Genomic DNA, 26,212 nt, shown 5'->3' with positions numbered 1-26,212 from the left:
CTGAAAATTTGAATAATGTTGGCAGGAAGTGGAAGTAACTACTCGCTACGAATTTCAAGTCCCAGTCACTAGAGGGAATTATGTATTTTGTATTCATGTAAATGTCTCATACAAACTTAGTGCTGCAAAGGAACGCTAAATTTCAGCCATGATCTGTATCGAACTGTTGATCCTACTACCCACAGTATATTTTTTACAGTTGAGGCAGTGCTATTATAAAGTTGGAACTAACTAATGAAGCAGCAGGAAATCGTAAGAAGCAAAGAGTTCAAAATGTCGTGTTCTTTCTTTCTGGCGTTTACAAGAAAATCTACCTGCTCTGCAGAAACGAAGGAAACAAATAGGATGAGGGTGGCATCCCGGGGCGTTCTACCACACTCATTGGAAAAGGACTTGAGAGGGGGGGGGAATCCCTGTCAGCAGCACATCTGTTCGTGAAGACCAAATTGGAACAGATACATTCAACCACTATGTAATATATAGTCCATTACAATGTTACCAAAAATGTTCATTACTCGCGATCTACGTCATTAAGCGTGAAATTGAAACAACTATTTAATTTCTATTGATTTTCTCTATTCATATGGAAGATTTTAAGTTGTTACGTACAATATTTCGTTAGATATTTATGAAGTAAAATTTACATGTTATCTTATGGGGACTGAGAAACCAGTGGTAAAAGGTATAAGATGCCCTTAAGTTTGTCGCCAGAGCTGCTGTCTCTGTTGCGGAGCTTATAGCAACAGCGCCTCCAATACTCCATGTGCTCTACCCAATTGTTACAAGCCACCTTTCTTTGCGCACACAGTAGTATCGATGGGGAAAAGGGACGCTAAATTCAAGTAAACAATTAAAGTAGATCATAGGAGCCACGCCAACAATCACTGCAACCACATCTGTAAGAGAAATTGGCCACCCAAGTTGTTCTAGGTTTCTCATATAAGCTACTGGTCACTGGCATCTATTACCAGTGGCTTATATGGCCAGCCTTGAACTTTCTGCGTGACGTGGTATCTATGTGGCGGCTATGGTCGAAAACTTCTTGTATATTGTTCATTATAAATTTGGAAGTATTTCAACAACACTGTACAAAGCACTAAATATATTAATACCACTAGTGTCAGAGGTGTTATTATTTAGAAAAGAACTCTCTCAATGGCCTATGGAACTCTCTCTATGGCCTATGCAGCGTTCACAAAAGCTCTCCACTGACTTCTGTCCTTAGCTAATAGGATCCAGTTTCTACTTTGTATTTCAATCTCTGGGAGATCCATCTTAATATTGTCCTCCCATCTGCGCCTAGGTCTTCCTAATGGTCGTTTTCCGATTGGTCTTCCAGTCAAGACTTTGAAAGCGTTTCTACTTTCGTCCATTCTAGCTACATGACCCGCCCGCCCAAGCCTCCTATTATTTAGAAAAGATGTACAAATAATTGAGGGAAGTATACAAAGAAGTAATTAAAAATTTACGATTTGTAAAGGTGAATGTAAGAATTGAAATGAAGAACTTGATTGGCTGTAGGAAGTGAGCGTGACGTTCTTTCACTTACTATTTATATTTAAGTTGTTATTCTTGGATTGACCTTCTATAACGTGCCTGATGATGAAGCAAAGTTACATTGCCGAAACGATTATTGCCGTGTTACTAATATATTTCATGCTTTGGTCACTATTGTTTTATTAATGCTTGTCGAAATCTTCTGAGGATTGTATGACCGATTTCCGTTATAGATCTGGCTACAATGACCTTCGAATTCTATAACCAGTTACGTTACGTATCCAGTGGCTCTATGGTCGATTTTGTGATTTTTTTTTTTTTTTATGTCTGTATCATCTATAACCTACACTTACCCACGATAGCTTGGTCTATCTTCAAATTGATTAATTGGGTGGGAGTTTAATAAAGATGACACTGACAAGATTATTTTGTCCATGCCACGAATCTTCATGTTAAGAGCATCGTGGTTACAATAATAATTTATGTGTAATGAAACAAAAGATAATTATGTGCAATTCGATAACCTTTTTGCAAAACTTCGCAGATGATTTCTTTCTACATAGCATGCTTTAATATGGAAAAAGCTTAACAAACTGAAAATGTTTCTTAACAGGTAATTAATTTTTACATTTTTTATAGAGGTCGTTACTTTTTAAATGTTAGGCAACATTGTCTGTCAAACAGTTTTAGTGTTGTTCGAGATTGTATCCGATTCAGTGGCGTATTTACGATTTTGTTTCGGGAGGGGCTTTGCTAACTTTCGGGGGGGGGATTTCCCTAGAAATGTGAAAATTCTGCAAGATATTTCATTTACTTTACTATACTAAGTAAGATTTCGGGAGGGGGGCTTAAGCCCTGAAGCCACCTCCCTAAATACGCCACTGATCCGATTGTATCCATTTGTAATACAGAGACATGTCATAGAAAATAATTAAGAAAGACCTATTTTGCACTTATTTGTTTTAATAAAATCAACTTCCATAATTTTCTTCTACTACAAATGGCACGTTGGTATATACATATATAATAAGAATTATTAAGTTGATGCATAATTTCGTAGCGTTTTAAATGTAGGTTTGTTAAGTTTGTTTGTTTAGTGTTTTATTTATGAAATTCAGTTAAAATTCAGTTACAAGCTTGACCAAGACAAGGAAGCAGCTATTCATGAATGTAATCTCCGTCATTGTCAATAACTTTCTCCCAAAATTGCAATTGGGATAGTTTTTGGATCCCCCGACTGTACAAATTTGTTGGTTTTGAGTTTAAAAAGTCTTCAATCGAAGTTTGGAGAATAGTTTCATCTTCGAAGTTGTGTCCTTGAATATGATTGGAAATGGAACGATGGTTGCTTGGTCACATTCCATCATATTAGCCAATTTTCTGTTTGTCTGGCGTGGATTTTCGCGGATCAAACTATTTAAACGTTCCTCATCAAAATCAGATGGTCTTCCTGTGCGTCTTCCATTATGCAAATCAAACTGATTCGCTTTAAAAAGAGAAAACCATTTCCTTGCTGTGCTTTCACCGGCGGCATTAGTTCCGTACACTTCACAGATGCTCCTAGCTACATTTGCGATACTTGAACCTTGGTTAAAATCGTACAGCAGAATATGTCAGAAATGTTCTTTTTTCTCGACCTGACACTCCATCTTCAACAGCGAAGAAATAACAATCGTTTGTAAGAATATCGCTGACAACTCGTATTCAACACGACAACACTCCAAAGTAAACAACGACAATATAAAAACGGCAAACACGTGAACGGTAATGCAGTGTTGCCAGGTCAAGAAATCAGAACGCTACGGAGTTATGCCTCAACCGAATAGTATGATGCGTTTTTTGAATCTTAATTGATTACTCTCTGTTTCTTGAGGAGTTTAGTGTTCTTTTCCAGCATTTAGACCACGGCTTAAATGAAAATGAAGGCTTCATGACAACGCTCGCTAGATGACAGCACGAGCGATTCAATGGTGATGCTCCCTTAAGTTGAAGAGTTGAAACATGTTATCTTGCATCTACGTATCTTTTCCCTTCGTGATCTAGGCGTGTCTTATTCAACTGATCGATTTGTGATGTACAAGCGAGATTTTATTATCTGAAAAGAGAAATGAAGAGAGAAATGCAATGAAAAAAGGAGAGATGCGGATGATGTGGGAAAGCAAGTGTTGTCAGTGTATGCGTAATTATGAATCTGCAAAACTATCGGTGTTCTTCTTTTCCTGTCACCATTGTCTTTTATTAACATCACACCAACTCCTTCGCCTCTAATTGAGAAGGTGAGAAGCAAAGTGTAACGTCATATATCATTCACTTGAAAGGAACTGATCTAGACTACCCTAACAACAAAATTACATAGCAGGCATATGCCTGTCATGTTCCCTCAGGTACATGGGAATGTGTCCAGTATGTTCCTTATGTACCTCTGAGAGAGAAATCACATGGATAGCAAGTGATAGTCACAGTCTGTCCGCCCCTAGGCACATGCCTGACATATACCTGGGGAACATGCCTAGTATGTTCTAGGTATGTTCCCCATGCCGTAAGCGTCAATGAACCACGAAATTACTTCCCCAAAATATGTTAAATCGCCTATATGCGTAATGTGTTTACATTAAGGTGAGTCTAAAAACGCTTTAAACAAGTAGAAAAATGTACCCCAGGGTGGGTGCGAAACACCAACCTCTGGATTACTAACCGCGTGCTCTTCCAACTTGGCCACGAAGGCGATGAAGAGAATGTCGCTTGTAGAGGGATAAATTGTTGAGGTCTTTTGAATTTGGTTAATCAGAGTGCTCTTTTAACCGCGTATATTCGACGATAACCGTTTGGGATCACACAAAATCTACTCGCCATGTAATTTTATAATAAAATCACTAGTGTCTATTTACTTTCTTCCATATTCACTTTGAAATGATCGGGCGACAGTTGCCATCTAATAAAGTTGACGCGTTTGTTGCTTCTAGTACACAATCGCTTAGAAAAAGAAGCAACAAATGCATCAAACGTGGGAAATGAATCTAAAACACCTAATTGGCGCATGCCTAGCACATCTTGTGCTGTTAGGGTACCTGAGCTACGGAGCTACAATTCAAACAAAACGCCACACTCAAGAATAAGTTATAAGGATATCAGAGTATAAGCATGTACAAATCGGAGAAAAGATTTCTCTTACGAAGGATATCAAAATATAAGCGACTAAACCTGCAAAATTTGTTGCATAAAATGCGAACGCTACTGTGCCCAAATAGTATTTTTGTTAAATATTTTTGCATAATCTGTGATGAAAACCGCTGTTTTTTTTTTTCAGTATGGGAAGAGGAATAAACATAGAATTATATTTGAAATATTCCTGACATGATCTCTTGATTAAAGAACAATGTCACATAGTAGTTTCCCATAGTAGTTTGATATTCATAGTAGTTTCCCATTTTACATCACTACAGTATGTTTAACCACTTCAACCGATGCCTCCGTTCTAATCAACCGTCTTACGTACTACAGACGATCACCTAAACACCACCACGAACAACAGACAGATATTGCACATAATTCATCAGTGTTACCAGTTTCACACATCTGACGGTGCTGCAAACTTGATGTGTTTCCATTATTTTGATAACAACCTGTAGATAGTTTGTATTAATGTATAAATTAATGTGAATTATTTTGACATGTTTTCATATGTCTACATAAGGAAATATCTGCCATATTCAATTGATGAGAAAATTCAGGAGTTAGAATGAATTCAGCTAGCGTTGATGAAATGAACGTAATTTTTTTTTTTTTTAAAAAAAAAGATAAAATCTCAATTTCTCCTCGAACTTTTATAATTCATTACTAAAACTCTTTTCTTTCTTTCAGAAATGTCTTACATAATTAGGTATTCAAGGGGGAAAAAAGGTTTTAAATTCGTGTTCAGGTGCATCCATCAATCACGAAGCAAAACATTTTTTTTTTTTTTTTTTTAGTGCCCGAGAAAAGATTCTGACATCAAACACAAAGTAGGTCGGCTGTGGAAAAGGTAAATATTTACCTGACCTCTATTGGATCTTATTGAAAACCAGTGGTTACACACCCTCTTGTTTGACAATACTAAACTGAGCCATGTATTTAATTTCTTGATTTTTTCTAGATGTTATCAGAATCTTTCCATGTCATGAGAGGCAAGGGCGTCGATCCTGGGGGGGGGGGGCGAGGGGGCCCGGGACCCCAAAGCTCATGTGAGACCCCTCATTGTATTTGTAAATTTACAATATTTGGCATAATTTGAATGCAATTTGTCTTAAAATCCTCATGAATGCTTTCTGCATCTGAATGCCCCCCCTCAAATTTACGGACAAATCGATGGCCTTGATGAGAAGTCCTTAAAGTTTGTGGTATAACAACATTTAAAATCAGATTTATTATTGAAGTATATCGTTTAATGACTTGAATATCTTTTTTTAATCGTTGATAAATGCTCTTCATTTTGTTCGTGCAATTACTTTATCAGTTTAGAGCTCCTTCGTGGCTAAGCGGTTAGCGTACGCGCCTCTGGCGTGGGAGGCCCGGGTTCGATTCCCGGCGGGAGTTCATGTGATTCAGATTCCACGTTAATTAGTAGGTCCACGTCTCATATAGACTAGCCTCGCTGCTGAACGGAACGTTAAACTCAAAATCAACTCAACTCAACTCAACTTTATCAATTTATAGTTCTTGAATCATGTTAACACGGAAATAGTGTTTTAGATCTAAGTAGGGATGCGGACGAGACGAGTCGAGACAGAATTTTCCTGACAACATTCGAGCCGAGAGACAGCTCTTCCAATAGAGAAATATATATTTTTCGAGTCTCGACATCGCTTTTACAGCACATTTTCGAGACAAGACAGCCTCAAATCTTGTCTCGTGCGCATCCCTAGATCTAAGACTGGGATGAACTTGTGACGTCATGTGGAGATATCGACGAAAACCTATTTGCATTTTTATCCCTGTTGTTACATTACGCGACTTTATAATAGCTTTCGTAAACATGATTAAATTTACCTATGAGAACCTCGGTGGATCAGTGGTAGAGCGCTGACTTTTCTGGTGCATTGGATCCTTCGTCCGATCCCAGCTCGCACCAGGGAGAACGTTGTGGTATCCAAACACCATGTGTGTGTGATTTTTTCAAGCTTTTTCCGCTTTCTATCACTTTCTTCATTCCACCATTTCATTCATTATCACTAGAGCAACCCACATTATGCTTTATTTTTTCCAAAATTATGCTTTATTTTTTCCAAATTATGCTTTATTATGCTTTATTGTTAATTTCAATCATTGTTTTACATTAATCGTGTATAATGTATAATATTTACTATATATTGAATATTCTAAATATATTAATATTTATTAATATTTTATGCAACCAATTTCTTTCATATTTAATGAACTTTCTACTTAATGCACTGTAAAGAGATATCTGCTCGAGTCAGTTTTTCTTATCACTTGTGTGCACCTTAGAGGTGCGTATATACAGAAAGGGAAAGTAAAAGATGCCACCAAAAAGTACAGAAAGTGCTCAAGTTCAAGAGGTACACATAACAATACAGTGTGGAGTTCTTGTATACTATTCATTGTTGGCGGAAGGTTTTCTTCTTCTTTTACTTTTTTCTCCACATCAAAGGATTACACCGAAAAGAAGTTTACAGAATTAAAAATAAGCTTTTCATTGTTGCATTGTTATGTTGTTAATGCTTTTGCGTTGTAAATAATGGTTTTAAAAAATATTAATACAATATGTTAAACTTGAAGTTAAACAGAATTTTTCAAGAATTGTGCTATATATTTTAAATTATGCTTTATGATTTACTTTCTAAAATTATGCTTTTAAAATTAGTTTCTTCGGGACCCTTAGACAACCACAACCATGTTTAAGGTACCAACCATATGTATAAATCGCTATTATGCTTTTTATGCTTTTGGGTTGCTCTAATTATCACCTAACCGTTCCCTGTGTAATAGTTCGGTGCACAATCATGGGACGCTAACTAAAATAAACGTACGCATGAATGTACGAACAAACATTAAGAATGCAAATTATATTATTTTTAGAGAATAATTACACATGTTGATAATGATACCTAATTGTAAAAAAAACAGAAAGGACAATTGAAAATATGCCTATTCAGAGAATAGTAGGCTATATTGTCTTTACGAAATAATTTCATGATGCAGTCTGGTTAGTTAAGCATTTAGGAACAGAAGAGCCTACCCGAAGTCTTGAAGCAAAACGCTATCGATTTCCTTACGGAGTTTATATAATATTAATATATCAAATAACAGTGCCATGTCTACACCTTATGAAAGAGTTTGGTTTGTATGGCGTGATATTTTTGTTAAAATTAATATTAAAACCGGAAGTAGTAGTAGATTTCTACCATTTCCGGTTTCAGCAGAGAGATAACAGTGAAGATTAAATATGTTCTTGGATATATATTTAAATATGTTCGTGGAAGCGATTCTTACCTTCTATTACAATTTTTACTCTGCAATGATGAACGTTAAAACCGGAAGCGATTGATTTCCACCACTCCTGGTTTGAGTAGTGGATTAAAATAGAAGATAGTACATATTCTTAGCACGCTAAAATGACCCCCCCCCCAAAAAAAAACTCTTCTAGCCATCTTTTTCCTCTGTAATGTTCCTGGCGCAGCAAGGAGCTTCAAATATCATAATCATAGACCTAAATCATTATTTTATTAGAGACATCATATAAAGTTAAATCTCTAACAAACAAGGCCAAATACATTAGGCCTTTTAATTAAAACTAACAATATAATCTTATACATTCCATGACTCAAGTGAAGTTTACGAAGATTGTATTATTAGTATATATACATCACCCAATAACTCTTGAAAGAAAGCGAACTTTTAAATTCTGTACCTTTGAAATAAACAGAGAGCGCTTATCTGGACCGACTTCGTTAATGGAGCCAATTTATTAACACTTTCACGGCTAACGGTGGCTTTAAAGATCATACCGTCCATATCCCGTTTAACGTCTATAATATTCCCTGGTTTCTATGCAACCCGCACAATAGAGAAGAAATGTTGGTTGCCTATAATACAAAGGATATGGTATCACGTGATTCGTTATACCACCTTCAGTCAGAGGTGAACTGGTCCTCCCGGACACCCGGAAATTTACGGGTGGGCCCTGCCTTGTACAAAATCACTTATTGCTCGATTAGTTATAACTAAATCAAAACTCTGTTCTGGTTCACAGCCACCAGTAGCGTAAATAACGGGCCCACAGTGCTAGCGAAGGGGCAACTAGGGAAAGGGGGCCCCTGTCCAACACGTAGCCTTGTTTGTTGAAAAATCAACAAGACAATTAAAAAGTCTCAAAAGTACATGTAAGTTATTAGCTCGAAAATGCAATCTCATCCATAATTTATGTATTCAATAATGTGATGTGCAATAGATAACATATAAAGAGAATGGAGCTGATTCTCCTACAATAAGGAAACCGTGTTAGATATGGAATTGTTGGACGCGAGTGGTGGCGATAAATAATGGTCCTCTGAGCACAGCGATGATGTCAGAAAACGGTCCCGAAGCCCCAGAAATCGGGCCCTGAAGTTTCGAGCTTAAGAGTCCCTTCTATTCACCAATAGAATAAGTAGTTCTTGGACGTGGGAGGTAGCAATGTAAAGGTCGTGGTCCCTTGAGCACAGTGATGATGTCACAAATCGAGCCCGGGGTCTGATGCCCCAGATATCGGGCCCCGAAAGTATAGGGTCAGTTACATTCTATTTACTAATGAAGCATAGAGTTTTGGGTGAGTGGTTGCATTGGAAAAGGCTGGTTTCCAGTGATCACACCGGTGATGTCGTAAATCTGGCACGGGGCCCAAAGCCCAAGAAATCGGGCCCCAAAGGATGTTAATGCCATATTCACCACACTGTTCACAAAAATAAGTTTCCTTATTATCCTGAATGAACGTTATTCAATCGAACATTATAAGACAATACTGTGATGCTGCATGTCAGTAAGGGACAGCGCCATATATATTTGATATTGAATAAAAGGGACAGGGACCTGAGCCCAAACATGTGGGGCTCGAATTCTTGGTGGGACCCTCTTGTGGACAAACACCGTGCGCGTGGGTTTTCTCGGGGTACTCCCGTTTCCTCCCACTTTCTTCATTCCACCATTTCATTCATTACTCATAATCACCGTCTCCTTTAGCCTCACCGGCATAACCGTGGGACGTAAAACTCAAAGATTTCATTTTCGAATTCTTGGGTTTCGCGCCACGAGACCGATTTCTAATATCACCGCTGTGCTCATGGGACCCGGTTCTTTCCGACGCCACGGCTCGTGCTTCCAACCCCATGTCTGAAACGATTTCCTTACCGTAGGAGGATTTTCATGGAATCTCCATGTTCTTATCCAAGAGTAACGAAGACATTACAAAGCTGTGGGAATTAACAGGGACAATTTTTGTTTTTATCGTATATATAAAGTACCGTATACGGGAAATAGTGAACCCCAATGGAAATGCACCACTTCTTTCTTGCAAATTTATTTTTAACTTATGATTTTTAATTTTTTTTATTTGTTTTCAAAACTAGGATAGAAGGAGGTCTCCATTGCTGATGCAATCATAGTTCTTTAAAAGTTCGAGTCGATAAAGAGGAAGGGGGATAAAAAAAAGATGGAATTTCTAATTCGGGATAAGCAATAATAATGCATGAATATTGAAGGGGGCCATTTTCGAGTATTACTGCGGGTTGAGCGCATGCGATCATAGTTACGCTACTAACAGTAACATTTAGGGATGCGCACGAATCGAGTTGAATCGTCGAGATTTAAGCCTCTCTCGACTCGTCTCGAAAAAATATTGTCTCGACTCGAAAATATGTTTCTGTCTCGACTCGACTAGAATTCGAGACAAGACGCCTCGAAATTCGAGTCAAGACAAAATATACGAATTAAAATATACGCACACATCAGCCAGTACATTATGAGTATCTACGTACTTGTTAGTATGTCCACCTTTGGCACGGATAACAACGGCGACGCGTCTTGGCATGGACGCAATGATCCTTGATAGGTCGCTAGAGAGAGTTGGCACCATATATGCACACACAGGTCACATAATTCAGGTAAATTACGGGGAGGGAAGCAGTGCGCTCTGACGTCACGTTCAATCACATCCCAGATGTGTTCGATTGGGTTCAGATCCGACGAGTTGGGGGACCAGCACATCACTTGGAACTCGCCTCTGTGTTCCTCGAACCACACCATCACACTCCTGGCCTTGTAACATGGTGCATTATCTTGTCGAAAAATGCCACTATCGTTGCGAAACATGGTCGTTATGAAGGGGTGTACGTAGTCTAAGCACTCTGTACCTTTCTAAAGCAATAAATGCCGGAATTGGTCTCAAGACTGTTTCTGAGTGAATACTTTCTTCAAAATAATATTAAAAATTATAGAAAGATTTTCGAGACATTCGAGTCGAGTCGAGATTTTTACGAGCAGTCTCGACTCGAAAATTCGAATCGAGAAATACGTTTGTCTCGACTCGTCTCGAATTCGAGTCGAGCCGAGATTCGAGACACGTCTCCACTAGTGCACATTCCTAGTAACATTAAAAATAATATAATTTAAAATAATAAATAATATATTAAAAATAATATAATTAAAATTGTATTTATGCCTGTGTTACGTGCAATAATTCATCTTAGGGAAATATATGGGTTACACAGGTCATATGGGTCTTTAGTGCGAAGAGGCCCCCGAACAAACAGGTCACGGAAAAATATTACAATCAATCATTGTCGTAACTTGGAACCCGATTAACGATGAGCTTTCTGGGAATTAACGAATTTATTTTCTTAACACTGGTATTCAAAACGATTATGTTTTATAGTAATAAAGCATAATCTCACCTTTCCAGTCCCTAAAAAATAAATTTTACAATCGTACAATCAAACTGATTGTTTTCACTACCATCTAAATTTTGAAAATTTGATATCTGAATTGTTGAAAAGTTTTGAAAATCTCCAAAAAACTCTGTACACTACTGTAATAAATCAAATAATAAAGACTATACTGACATACAACTCGACGTAGATGTTGCAGACTGTGACCTACTGAGTATAGTGCCTCGGTGGGGGGGAATGAACCTAAGGAATACATTGTCTCTTTTTCAGAAGGCAAGTCTTATAAGATGTACAACGAAAATCATCCATGTAAGCAGTGTTACTTGTGTTGCTACAGTTGCTACTGAGATATAATGTTTCCACTTTCCAAACACTGTTTACTATATACAAATATTTGATAACTCTTTCAGCTACTCAAGTATCGTGTGAGCAGGGCCGGATTTCCCAATAGGCCCGGGCCTATGGGCGCAAGCTCCCAGGGGGCGCACGGCCGAGAGAAAAAAATTCTAATTTTACTTTAAAACAGTTTTTGTGTCATGTTATCAAAATACTTCATGTAAACTGTATTTCTGAGATTAAAACTATTTTATAATGTATTACAGAGTTTTTTTTTTATTTATTTGCCCAAATGGCTAAATTGAACAAAACCAAAGTTATTCACCAATCTTTTGTTAATACATTAACGGTATTTTGTTAAGCCCAGAACCAAGTAAATTCCTCAAGAAAACTTGCAATGATAAAATTGCATCGTAGAGTGGTGTTTAAGCAATTAACATATAGGCCTGATAATTTTTTAAATAAAGGTTTTTAGGAAAGTAACTTTAACCAGACTAGGGGGCGGAAAAAATTATTGGGCCTAGGGGCGCCAAAATGCTAAATCCGGCCCTGCGTGTGAGTGAGCATTCACTTATCTTAAATTAGTTAAAACTCGTACTCATTGGTCTTTGTCATATCATCTTCTGGAATCATTTATGCTTATGGGCATTGAAAGGGATGTTCTGAAAAAAAAAAAAATCTCTAATGATGAAATTATCGATGAAATTAGAAAATCTGTCTGTAGAAAATGCTGTTGTAAATGTTGGTTTAATAAATGAATTTCATCACTCACGTATTTGATAAGAATTGCAAAACGTATCAAAAACATGACTGACAAATGCGTTATGACCTCTATGTAGTCAATAAGTATGCGAATTTTTACATCAAAAGTTCATGTTGTTTGTTCCGTTTTTCTTTCTTGATTTTGAGAGGTGATTCCTAACTGTCGTTAGTAGAAAAAATATTTTAGGCTGTAATGCTAATATATTGTAGTAATGTTCCAACTTAATTAGTGTTGAAGAAATCAACAATAAATTATTTCTTATCAAACTCAGCGTGCTTTATCAGAAACGTTTGAAAATAGTTTCTCTAAACTTTCTGTTTTCAAAATGTTACTTTGTTTTTCTCACCTGAATAATTGAATGGTTACTCAATGTAATTCATTATAAATCATGTAAAGAAATCTGCAAAGATAGACTATTATTTTACGCAATAAAATTAAGTTTATTATAATCTATTCACTTATTTGCATGTACCATTCATGAAAATTAAATTCTTCATAATTTTGAAGATGGAATCGTATCATATTCAGATCTCTTTCAATATAAACAGTCGCTGCTTTGAAGGCACATGTACGATTATTGCAAAGATTTTCAGACTCTAGAAAATAAAGAAAACGAAATAATACTTGGCTATAGTTACGCATACACAACTTTACATTTCATGGAGGTGGGGGTTTAACCATCCAAGTTTCCAGCTAAGGATTCATTCCTAAAAGGGCAATCCAGACTTCAGACCAAGTCGGTATTTATCAAGGCCCTTATGGATCATTCTCCAGGTGGGCCCTTCCGCCTACGTTGGTTTTTAGTAATAGTAGTGTCTTATTAGTGATCAATTTTGGTTATAACAATTAGAAGTAAGGATGGTAATACAGTAAACATGCAAAAATTCAGTTTCATTTTTTTTTTGTTCCGAATAATACAAATTGGCGCTGGGAGACGCGGTGGCTCAGTGGTAGAGCGTTCACCTCCGGTGTTTGGGGTCAATGCTTCGATCCCAGCTCGCGCCGTGTTTAGTTTGTGGTGGACAAACACCGTGCTCGTGGGTTTTCTCGGTGTTCTCCCGTTTCCTCCCACTTTCTTCATTCCACCATTTCACTCATTTCTCGTTATCATCGTCTCCTTTAGCCTAACCAGCATAATCGTGGGACGTTAAACTTAAAGATTTCATTTCATTTCAAATTGGTGCTGGTACACGAGCTTGCCTTTAAGTTCAATCTGGCGAGCGAACCTATTTTTGTATTTTTTTTTTTTTTTTTTTTTTTTTTTACTCAGTAGGAAAATTTTTTAGTGAAATACAGCTTGTTTGGAAATCCTTATTTCCAAACATCAACTTTTTAAAAGAAGGTCAAGAACAGAACCTTAACCAAGTTTTTTGAGAAAACAAAAGTGTAGTTTGAAAAAAAAAAAAAAAAGAAAAAGAAAAAAAGCAGACTTGTTAATTACGGATCTACCCTGTATTGAATCAAGCAATTACGTTGGGAGGATTTTGTTTTGTAACTGTTCACAAACAAAAAAGGACTGTTTTAGACCAAATATGATAATTCAACAGCCGCTATATAAAAGTGACCTTGATTGTATTGTTTTCACTCAAGGATTATATACTGTATGAGGACGAAAGAAGATTCGCTTTCAACGAAAATGACAATGAATTTGGTTTCTTGAAAGTACCCGAGTTTTATTTTAACTTGAGTTGTGAATAACTTCGTACGGAGAGTTTGTTTTGCGAATGCGTGAAAGTGTGTGTTGAATAAGAAGTAAGAAATTGGAACGGAAAGTTCTTGAAAGTTTAAGTTCTAGTGTAGGTGAATTAGTAAATCAATAACAAAACAACGAGGTAATAAGGATAACTTTAAAAAGTGCCGTAACTTGTTTAAGGTAAGTTTAATCATTAATATCGTTATTTTTACTGTTAAGCAGGGGGTGGGGCACGGTGGCTCAGTGGTAGGGCGATTACCTCTGGTGTGTGGGGTTCCATGGTTCGATTCTCGGCTAAATAAGTTTGTGGTGGTCAACCAACGACGTAACTAGGCTAATTGACGCCCCGGGACAAGAATTCGCCTTCGTATCCCTCCCCCTCTGACCAACCAAACCAAAATGGTCCCCGATTACACCTGATATTGGCATCACACAGTAATTATCTTATTCTTTTTTTTTTTTTCCTTCTTCAGATGGTAAAGGTTGATTTCAAAATTGATGTATCCAGGGGCGTCATTTAGGGAGGGCAGGAGGGGGCAATTGCCTCCCCAAGGGTCTGAAGAATACATATACTTTAATCGTCTACTAATATACTAGTACAAAACGTGAAAGTCTAATGTCGATGGTGCTCTTGCCCCCCTCAAGCGAAGTCTGAAATGACGCCCCTGGATGTATCCCTAATTTAATTTTTAGTACATGATAAACCACCAAACTAATTAGTATTTGATTACCAATTATTCTCAGAATAGCATGCTTGACATATTTTTATACAGTCTTATCATAATAACTGCAAATCACAATGTTTTTTGGAATTATATCGGGATATGCATATGTGTAGAATGAATCAACATTCTGTTGCTTTAGAATAGAATATTTAGTTATGACAAACGGTCAAACTGTTGTCTCAAGTATTATACTCGGACATTTTTTAAAAATCTCTTTTTAAAATCGATATAAAGTAAATGAAAACACAAAAAGTGAAACTAAAATTTAACTTTGCGGGCTCTTTTGGCTGCAAAGATTTTTTACAATGTCATCAAAAGATCTTTGAAGCTACCGTACCTTATGCTCTATGGATATGATTCTAAAGTTGGTGAGTCGTTGTTGTCCTGTTAACTTTGAGGTATTTTTTTTTTTTTTTATGATCTTCAGTTCGCCTAAAACTCCTTTCCTAGCCTTTTAGTGAAAATAAATATTTGCTCAGTTTTCCGCCTCCCCCCAATATGTCTCCCGGGGCACAAGCCCCATTTGCGACCCATTGTTACGTTACTGGCATCAACATCGTGTCCGTGGGCAGGCCGGTAGCCAGCCCAAAAATCTAGGGGGGGGGCCGGCTGAAGTTACGGGGGGCGATCCAACCATATTATAGTTCATCACCATTTTATAGTTCATTTGCAAGAATACCATGAAAATTTTAGGGGGGAAGCAAAATTTTAGGGGTGCCCGGACCCCAGACCCACCTTGATACGGGCTTGTCCGTGGGTCTTTTGAGGTACTCTCGTTTCCACTTCGTCATTCCATATTTTTTCCATTATTATTCACTTTCCTTTAGCATGGTCTCCCTTAGCCTTAAGGGCATTATGGTGGGATCTTAAACTCAAGGATGTTATAAAATAGAGGATCTGCCCATACAACAAAATCGTGAAGCCATACGTCACAGCTTCGCCACATCTACTCTGCCCACTCCGCGCCACTAAGATCGCAAGGTTTCGAGCCAACAATCATGGCAGAAACGAGAGTAGCCAATCCGACATGCTGGCTCAGACGATGCTTGGTTGTTTTCTAGCTTCACTGAGTTCATTTGATGAAGTTACGTATGGGCAGATCCTCTATTTTATAACATCCTTGGTTAAACTTTTTTTTTTTTTTAATTTCATTTGCAGTACTGTTAAAAATGATTAATACTTACGGTACGCCATTTTTGCTCACTAACCCATTGGATTATATGGAGAAGTATTCTTTTTTCTTTGTTTATATGAAATAATCTGGAATTTTAAAGATTTTATTTTTAGCGAGTTCTTTTTCGAATCTATTAAATGTCCCTTACTGTGTGAGAATTAACTTGTGTTTCAAACTATGCTAGAAGTATCGGAAGTCTCGCATAGAAGAGCTATGTCCGTCTGTCTGTCCCTCGATCGGTTTCAGAGCAAAAGCGGTAAAAGACAGTCTATCGAGGAACACGATTTTAAAAAAAATATATATAAATTCAGCGTTTCAAGAATAGATTTTATCTCCTCCATTGACCCTCTTTTCAAACCGGAAGTGATAAAAACCAAGTATACATTCCATTTCAATCCTTATGCCTCTACCTAGGTACTAAAACCGGAAGTGGTACATATACAGGGTGCTTCAAAACAACACCGACAACGTTTGGGAGGTGATTCCTGACACCAAGATAAGACGTAAAATATAAACCAACTTGGGTGCACAAATGTTTCCTTTCGGAGTTATACGCTGCCGAAAACATGAAAAAAAAAAAATGAACTTTAAAGGTCCATAGCTCCAAAACTATGGGATCTACCGTAGTCGGGTCAAGACTTTATTTAGGAACTAGTATGTGTCCTATCCAAATATCCATATTTCAGAATCCTGCCGTACTTACGCAACAATTTTTATGGAGGTAGTTGGTGAGTACTTCAAATTATATGCCGGTAGCCAAACTCTCTCTATAAAAATTGTTGCGTAAGCACCGTATGAATAAGATTTTCGGATTAAATTTTCTATATTAAATCCGTAATTTTGCTGCTTCGAACAGAATATTTTACATATGATCAATGAGTTATAGCTTTGATGAGTGTATCCATAAAAGCCTTACATCTAAACATAAATCTAATCATATTTCTTTAATTTTACTCTTCTATTATCTGTTTTATTTTTTCCATTTTTCCCTTATAGTCATATTCTAATTCTTTTAATTCGTTATTAGTGCTTTCTTTAAATCTATTTTATAATATCCTCAAGCTAGGATATGTGTTCTATCTTCTAATACTTAACTTTTTGTCTTCGAAGTAGCTTAAAGCTAATTTGTTTTCTTCTACTGAAAATATATTACGCTTTTTACTTCGGATTGTATTTTATATTTTGTACAATCTTTATCTAAAACACAATCTTTATAATCTTTGAAAGATATTTCTGATTTAACAAAGTTTATTTTTTTATTTATTTGATCTTTCTTTTTCTTTATACCCTTTTCATCATTGTCTCCTTTTTCTAAATATCATGCATTTTTTATTTAATACCTATAAACTTTTATAACACCTTTAAGCTCATCTTTAAATTTACTTAATTTTTTTATTAACCGACTTCGAACAATATTCATTATTTTCTTTATAATCACATGTATCTAAATGTTCATTAATATCTTTCATATCTTCATATATGTATTTTTTGTTTGTATATGAGATATAACAGAATCAGTATCACTCACGAAACGTTCTACTTTATCTGCATATTTTTCTTTAAGAGATTGTAATAGAAATTATACAAAGAGATTCTAGATATATCTAGAACAGATATTCCAACTAGATAGGTTCATTAAAAGTGATTTTAATTTTATACATAGAATGGCTGCTAGAGTTTCAGAAAATATTGTTCTATATTTAAATGTAGGTTTCACAAATCATTTTTCCACTAGTTTTTCATTATGTGCAAGTTTCATATCTACTCTCTTATATTTCCATAGTTTTTTGCAAGTTTAGAAAAACCTTTCTCATATATTCGTAAATTGTCGTAAACAGTTATGGAAGTTCTTTATTTTTTAAATATTTTTTGGAGCTAACGGTACGCCCGAATGTTTATTACGAAGTTCTTTCAGATATTTAAAATCTACTTCTAACATATAACAAACATCAGAATCGTTTCTTGCTGTTAGTGTTTTGTTTATCCGATATTTCTGTTTTATTAATACATTTCCATTGAAAATCTGTAAGGGATATGGTGGTTCATTAGCCGATCCGTATTCATTATTCGCATCCATATATATTATGTAAGAGCTTTGCAGCATATAGATTTGTACATTGAGAAATTCCTTATCTTATAATCTATCTATAAAGAGAAATTGGTCATAATCAGTTAATAATTTTAACTTTTTGTTTTGTCATTGTTAACATTGCACCCCAAAAAACCTTGGATTAGTGAAATATAATGCCGAATCTAGTTTGTTTTAAGAGCTGTATCTCTAAAATAACATCTGTTGAATACTATACGTATTTTTGTTATAATTCGCATCATTTATTTCTTCTGTTAATTTGTTCTTAAGTTAAATTTGCCTCTTGATAATGAAACGGTTTCTTCTAATTTTTCAGGTGAACCAACCTCATCATATTCTGTTTATTAGATCAGTTACGTTTTTTGGAAAGAGCTTTAGAGTTTCTCTAAATTGTTCTTATTTTAAATTATTCGCTAACTGTTCTAAACTCTTTGATAAAAATATAAACAAGTCGATAACTCTATTTTTCATCTTTGTATTTTATTGTCTTTGGGGATGTAATGTACTTTTCTTCTATGTTAGATATTATATCTATTTTTTTTTCAATTTTCCTCCTGCTAACTTTTTCGTAAATAAATGTGTATCATATCCAGACAAGTTATGAATAAACACTTAAATGAATTTTGGATTTGTATATGGTAAGTTGCAATAAGAATGAGCTGCTCCTATAAATTTGCCTTTAAATGATCATAATCAGCAACTTTTCTTTTGCATGATTGTATATTACTTTGAGTTTTTACCAATTCTTTCTTACATTCATACATTACATCGCTAAAAGAATAACCTTCAGTCAGTAATTTCAAAACTTTCACACAGAGATATTTGCATGACTGAATTAAGGTATAATATGCAATTATCATTGTAAAACAGGTATTCAATTCCAATATATTGTATTAATGGTTTTAGGTGGTACACCTCCATACGAATCAAACACATATTTAACTTTTATATCTTTCCAATATCATATCCAATATTTTCGGATGTTTTCAAATTTATCCAAATTTACGATGACACACTCCCGATCTTCAAGTTTTGTGGATAATTTATCGCTCATAACTACTCCTGTAAAATATTTTATTTTTAATTTCTTCACCAACTTCTCTACATCAAAGTTTGTTAATAGTTTTAGTTGTTTGAATTTATCGGTTTACCTCTAACGTTTCCACGTTGCTTCCGTTGCGAGTTGTGTCATTTCTTTTCTTCTAATTCTTGTTTATTCAGTTTCGATTCAATTCCGGTTTTTGTGATAGCGGCTGTTCTTACTATAAGATATAATAAGAACGATAAGATACAATAAGACGATTCTAGTTGAGTGCCGTTTCACGAGTGGTTTTGCTACTTTAAACACTATTTTTAAACTATTTAATATAGTATTTTGTGTGATTGTATATATAAAGGCGGAACAACCTTTATTTATTGACCAACTTTCATGATTTAAATACCATTCGAAACCGTATGCTTCAAACTTTTAAATAGAGTTTTTATATTAAAAATCAGTCCGAAAATTTTATAACTTAATCTAATTTAATAATAGATAAATTGATGCAATATTTTCTCGTAAAATTTGTTTATGTAATTTTTGTATATGAATTTAGTTTAAAAATAGGGTACGCTGAAACTGGCTTTATTCATACTAATGCTTATTTGAACAACTGCTTATTCAGATAACGAATAATTATTCGAACAAATGACTCGAACCTTTCGTTATATATTAAATTTAATAATGGGTATATTATAATTTGTACTTGGCAACTTGTTTAAAGTTTTGTTGTACTTTATAAAAAACTGAGGTAATGTTTTAGATGTATTTTTGCAGTTGACATTTACATGTAACACGTTAAATCAGATAATTTTATGCAGAAACTAACTTGCTATGTTAAAGATATGCGTAAATACACTGTTTTCTGTATAGTTCCAATTCTGCTTGGTTGGTTGAATTAGTTTAGCGTTCTGTTCAGAAATGAGGCTATATGAGACGCGAATATACAGCTTAAAATGAGATGCAAACCGCATAAGATGCCCCGGAAGTCGAACCCAGGTCTCCCACACACAAAATGCGTACTCTAACCACTTAACTCTACGAGGGAACTCTTTGCAATTCTACTGTTCGAATAGCAAAGCCCCAGAAAAATTATCGGAACTTCTTTAACTTACTTGCATAATATAGAAACATGTAATTATATGTCTAAAAACTCTACTTTTTCTATATTTTCAGGAAACTAAAATTCGCAAATGTGTAAGTCAAAATGACGGAGGATAAACCAAAAGAATCTGAAGAACTACCCAAAGTTTCTTTTATTAAGTTGGTAAGTGTACGATATGCATACCTATTGGCTTTATTAATTGAATATAGTACTCTTATCCATCGGTTTTATGAACTTGCACTTAAAAAAGTATCAGAAGAAACACACTAAATCTCCAGCACCCGATTCAGATTGAGAGTCTTGATTTTAAACTAAAAATATTGAATTGACTGTATTACAGTATATTAAATAAATGTTATACTGGAATAATAATAGTATAAATTTTATACTATAGTAGGAAGACATGGGGTAATCATAACAGGTATTCCAAAATATCTTTTGTTTTAATTTTGACAAATACCATAATTTTATGTTACTTTTATACTATTATTTGGGTGAATTAAGAAGGGCGATCTCAAACCACTGTAAGAGTAGACTGAGATTTCTTTTCTGAACTCTCAAGAGCCAGAATTGACCCAAACCTTAGCAATTATGGCCAAGTATTCTAGTTTCTGTTTAATTTATATTTAACTACCTTCGAGGCAATTATGTCATAGGTCTCTTTTATCTTTTTAAAATGGTGCTTTTAAGTGTTTTCTCTCTGTGTTTATAAGGAAGTTGTGAACGAAAACGTCAGTCAGTACGAGCAACTATTCTAAATTTGTTTATCTTACATGTTTTAAGTGTTCTCTACCCCTGTTTATAAGGAAATTATGAATAAAAACGTCAGTCAGTATGAGCAACTATTCTAAAATTGTTTATTTTACATGTTTTTAAGTGTTCTCTATCTCTGTTTATAGGGAAGTTATGAATAAAAACGCAGTCAGTAGGGGGCAACTATTCTAAAATTGTTTATTTTACATGTTTTTAACTTTTTTCTCTCTGTTTATAAAGAAGTTATTAACAAAAACGTCAGTCAGTACGAGAAACTATTCTAAACTTGTTTATATTAAACGTTTTTAAGTGTTCTCTATCTCTGTTTATAAGGAAGTTATGAATAAAACGTCAGTCAGTATGGACAACTGTTATAAACTTATTTTACACAAACAAAAGAACAATTGTACTATAAAAACTCACGAACACCTTTAAAACTCTTAGGTTTCAATTTAATTAGAATATTTATAGTTCCTGTACATTTTGAAAAATGTAAATAGCTATATTTTCAGCTACATTAAGAAACTCGCTTAAGTCACAAGCAGGTTGTAAAATTTCCGGAAATTTTGAACCTGTTGTTAAAAAACTGTTTTTTCGTTTTCTTTCCGGAAAAATATGAAAAAATTGGGAAAATATAAAAAATCTTTGTATTACGTTAATTTTACTAGCACTGGAGCCGTTTTTTCCGAACGCGTGAAAAATGTAAGTTGAGAAATTTGGTTATAGCGAATCTTTAAAAAAGAAGCATTCGAAAATAAAACTGTTGTAATTATTCCTGAAAATTAATAGTCTGCACTAATTTCCTTTATGTGCTTTTTAGTCGTTCATTCGTGGTTGCGCATTAATTACAGAACTTCAACAGTTGCATACACATCTACCATCATGAAGCGTTTCTGCTGCAACAAATAGGGCTCTTGAATGAAACTGAGTTCTTAATGTGCTCTTTGATCTGGTGAAATTTTGTTAAGTTTAACCAAATTACTTCTTAAAAGAAAGCAGCAGGCAAATTTCACTAATACTCTTGTACTAAAACATATAATTACTATTATTTAATATTCTAATATAGACTTTATATAAAGTTTACATACAAAATTTTATATGTAAACAAATACCTGTTTTCTAGTGCGACAAATTATATTAAAGTGAAAGTGACTATATTTGTAACTTAACAACTCTTGAACCACCAGAAGGATCTGCATAAAGTTGTCAACATAGATGGGGTTCGGGCCTGGGATGGTTTTTGTCATTTCACTTTCAAGGTACAAGTTGGAGGAACAAAGGAGGGATATATATTGAAAATGACCGATATTAGTGTCGAATCCATTGTTTTCGGGATTGCTCAGATGAATAGTGACACTTCTAATGTCACTTAAATCTAAATAGCACTGCAACTTGAAGAAAGGAGAGGGTATATGTATATAATGATCGAAAATGACCAATCTTAGTGTCGAATCCATTGTTTTCGGGGCCACTGAGATGAACAGTAACACCTTTGATGCCGTTTAAATTCAAATTCAGGCCCGCAACTTGGGAAGGAAGAGATATATAAATATGATTGAAAATGGCTGATATTAGTGTCGAATCCATACCTTTCGGGGTCGCTGAGATGAACAGTAACATTTCCGATGTTATTTAAGTCGAAATTCAGCTTCATTAGTACTCCTAAAAGGGGAAGGTGGCATGTAAAAGTAATTGAAAATTACCGATACTAGCGTCGAATTCATAATTTTTAAGGTCCTAGCTCATTGGTGATTGTTTTGGTGCTCTTTATGTCCAAAATGAAACGTCTTCTCCCCTTGCAAAAAACTGGTATTTTGCTAGTCTTCAATAACAAGGATGGGAAGTTTCACATGTTAATTTTTTTAAATATATTTCTCGCTGCTCAATTATACACACTTATGTTTGTATGTGTTAATAAGATCATATCTTTTTTTATAGTTGTTCGAAAAATATAAAAATAATGAAGATAAATTTTACCACAAATCAGAAAACTAAAAAGTAAAATCAAGATCTGTTGCTTTAAGTGTTTTTTCCTGCTAGCGAAATATTGTATATATGCTGCAGACATGTTACAGAAAATAAGATTAGCATCAAGCGCAGAAATAGTTTTAAAATTATATTTTCCAGTTTTTGCCCTATTTCCGAACAAAAGATTTTGTCTAATGAATTCAAAATTTCCGGAAATTTTACACAGCACAAGGAAGATACGTATCTCCATTATATATATATATATATATATATATATATATATATATATATATATATATATATATATATATATATATACGAGGGTCATTCGGAAAGTAAAGAACGTTTTGCGCTAGCGCGTGCGCGTGTTGCCACTGGGTCATTGACCTGGGCATGCTTTAGCCTCAGTCTGGCACCAGCTGCGATCCGCTACGGTCCGTTATTGCTTCGCTGTGCGACTGTAAAATGTGCGACACAATTACTGATCCCGCCAAGTGTGAGGTTCGTAGTGTGATAAGATTTTTGAATGCAAGAAAAGTGCGTCCGATAGAAATTTATAGACAAATCACTGAGGTGTATGGAAGTGTAATGAATGAAGCACCAGTTCGTAAGTGGTGCATTATGTTTAATGACGGACGGACGAATGTGCACGATGAGGAACGCTCGGGTCGGCCTTCTGTTGTGACTGACGAACTCAAAGGAAGAATTGAGCGGAAAATTCAAGAGGATAGGCGAATCACTATTGATGGGCTGCACGATGATGATGAACTTAAGGAAGCTGTTAGTGATTGGTTCAACAGTTTGGCGGCAACTATGTATGCCGAAGGCATAGAAAATCTTGTACCACGGTATGACAAGTGTTTAAATTTACACGGCGACTATGTTGAAAAGTAACTTAAGTATCACATAGTATGTAACACAAATTTCGCCTGTGTATATCAGTTATTAAAGTGTTTATACAAAACGTTCTTTACTTTCCGAATGACCCTCGTATATATATCTATATATCTATCTATCTATATATCTATATATATATATATATATATATATATATATATATATATATATATATATATATGTGTGTGTGTGTGTGTGTGTGTGTGGTACTAACTAAAATAATTCTTGCCCTGTTATTTTAACACTTCCCTGTCATAAAGTGAGAACTTCATAAGATTGCTTAAGATAATTTAAATGCGTCTACATTAATTAATCCAACTAGGATTATATTTTAGTATCTTTTGTAGCCATAACTCCATTCTTTACGGTGCTAACTTTAAAGTGGTGGTGGACATATATATTGCCACAAATTTTTCCTATTCTAATGCAACAAACATAAGCACTCTGTTCTTAACTGTAAACTAGTAAATATAAAATAGTTTTCATTTTAAAAGCATAATGTAGTAAAATATTCGAAAATTTCAATTTTTCCCAAATTTTCCGTTTTCTTCCAAGTTCGAGAAAAAACGCTAAAAAATGATTTTTTACTCAAAATTTCCGTTTTTCTCGATTCCTTCACAACACTAGTCACAACGCAACTTCCAGACTTCTTAGTTAGAAACTTAACCCAGATCTATTTAAATCAATGGCGTGCGGTGACTTTTCTCACAGGGGACTAGGTTCGAAGAGAATGTGTGCTGTACAGTGGAGATCCTGACTAGTATTGTTGACGCTAAATAACACAATTTATATGTTTCTGTAAACGCTTCTTCCACCAAGCCTCGTTCTTTCAAGAAATGGATAATTTCAGTCACAGTTTCATTTGAAAAATCTAAGAGTGTAAACCTATATTAATTCACTCCGCAAATTGTTAAAATTAAAAAAAAAAAAAACTCCTATAACTTGATTTAAGGGTCAAAAACAAACAATCAGGAAATCCAGATTTGAAGCACTGAAAATTCTTTAAATCTAACAGCTCAAGAAATTGTAACTCAATGAGATCTTAAAATCTCACCTTCATTTTTCCAATCACAGTATCAATAATGTCATTGAAGAGACGCACATATTTAATTTTTGGATCTGTTGAGTCATCTACTTTAGTCTACGTCTTTTATTAGAAGGTTCCCGTTGTCATCTAATTCGACTTTTCTATATCTCTTCAAAATCGTTTCTTGCATTTCTAAGTTGAGATACCATCTTTTGTACTTTTTGGATGCAATATTTCACATCCAAGGTTTTACTTTAAAGAATAGTGAATAGTATATCAATGCGCGAAAAAAAAATGACTGAAAAGTTTTAGTAGAAATGCAAAATCGAAATCCTTCAATGATAACTCACACATTTTTTGTAGTCATCAAAGCTTCGGTGTTATCTGAATCCTCTACAATGTTCTCAGAACACCGTAAGAGTTGTATTTGATTTTCATTTACTGCATGCACAATTCTGGAATTGTAATTCCATCTTATATTGGCAACAGTAGAACCTGACGACCTTCTACACCCGAAAGCTGGAATGTTAGCGGTACTTTACGTAATAATGATGTTCTAACATGGTTCTTTAATGGATGTTGTCAGAGGGTGTCGTGTATGTCATTAGGGGTTGATGACATGGATTTGGAAAGTTGTTATATTTCTGTTTTTAGTTGTGCTGACATGGAAAGGTCATGTACTCTTTTTCGAGTGTGTATACGTGTCTGTAGAGACTTTATACTGGGTATTTTTAAAAATAATAATAATGGAAATTTGAATTAAATCTGGTGATACGTCATTCTGTATCACGTACTTTCGTAGTAGTGATTAAATTAATATTTGAGTCCCACCTGTTAGGCTAAAGGAGATGGTGATTATTTTATTTGTTAAAAATAAGAAGCTCAGAACACTTATAATGTGTGATACGCACTGGGATCGAACCCGGGACCCTTAACACTATTGGTGAACAATGTATTGTACTGAAAATGAGCCTGGTACCCTTAGCACAAGAGATGAATGCTGTATTGTACGGAGATTGAACATGGGACCTTTAGCAACAGAGGTGAACGTTGTATTGTACGGGGATCGAACTCGGGACCCTTATTATTGGAGCTGAATACTGTATGATGGGAGGGAAATATTTATTCATGCGGGACTTTTTTTAATTTGTTGGATCGTATTTTTTATTCTTTTGTAATTATTACTCGAACACTGTGTGAATATACTCGGTGAGCGTGGTAAAACCTCG

General features: G+C 35.0%; 1 protein-coding gene across 3 annotated transcripts in view; it reads left to right on the top strand.

Annotated features, from left to right (window-relative positions):
* LOC145675697 (ATP-dependent translocase ABCB1-like) overlaps positions 1–26,212 on the top strand; it is a 209,857-nt gene that overhangs the window by 58,035 nt on the left and 125,610 nt on the right. For all 3 annotated transcript variants that reach the window (XM_081746306.1, XM_081746305.1, XM_081746304.1), the window contains exon 2: positions 20,410–20,500. In XM_081746306.1, coding sequence (XP_081602432.1) covers positions 20,441–20,500 — 60 coding nt within the window. In that variant the 5' untranslated portion in view covers positions 20,410–20,440. The remainder of the gene's footprint in view (positions 1–20,409; positions 20,501–26,212) is intronic.

The sequence above is a fragment of the Thermobia domestica genome, chromosome 18 (genome assembly GCF_964235325.1).
Source record: "Thermobia domestica chromosome 18, izTheDome1.hap1.1, whole genome shotgun sequence".
Classification (NCBI taxonomy): Eukaryota; Metazoa; Arthropoda; class Insecta; order Zygentoma; family Lepismatidae; genus Thermobia; species Thermobia domestica.
This window is presented reverse-complemented; position numbering and strand designations above follow the sequence as displayed.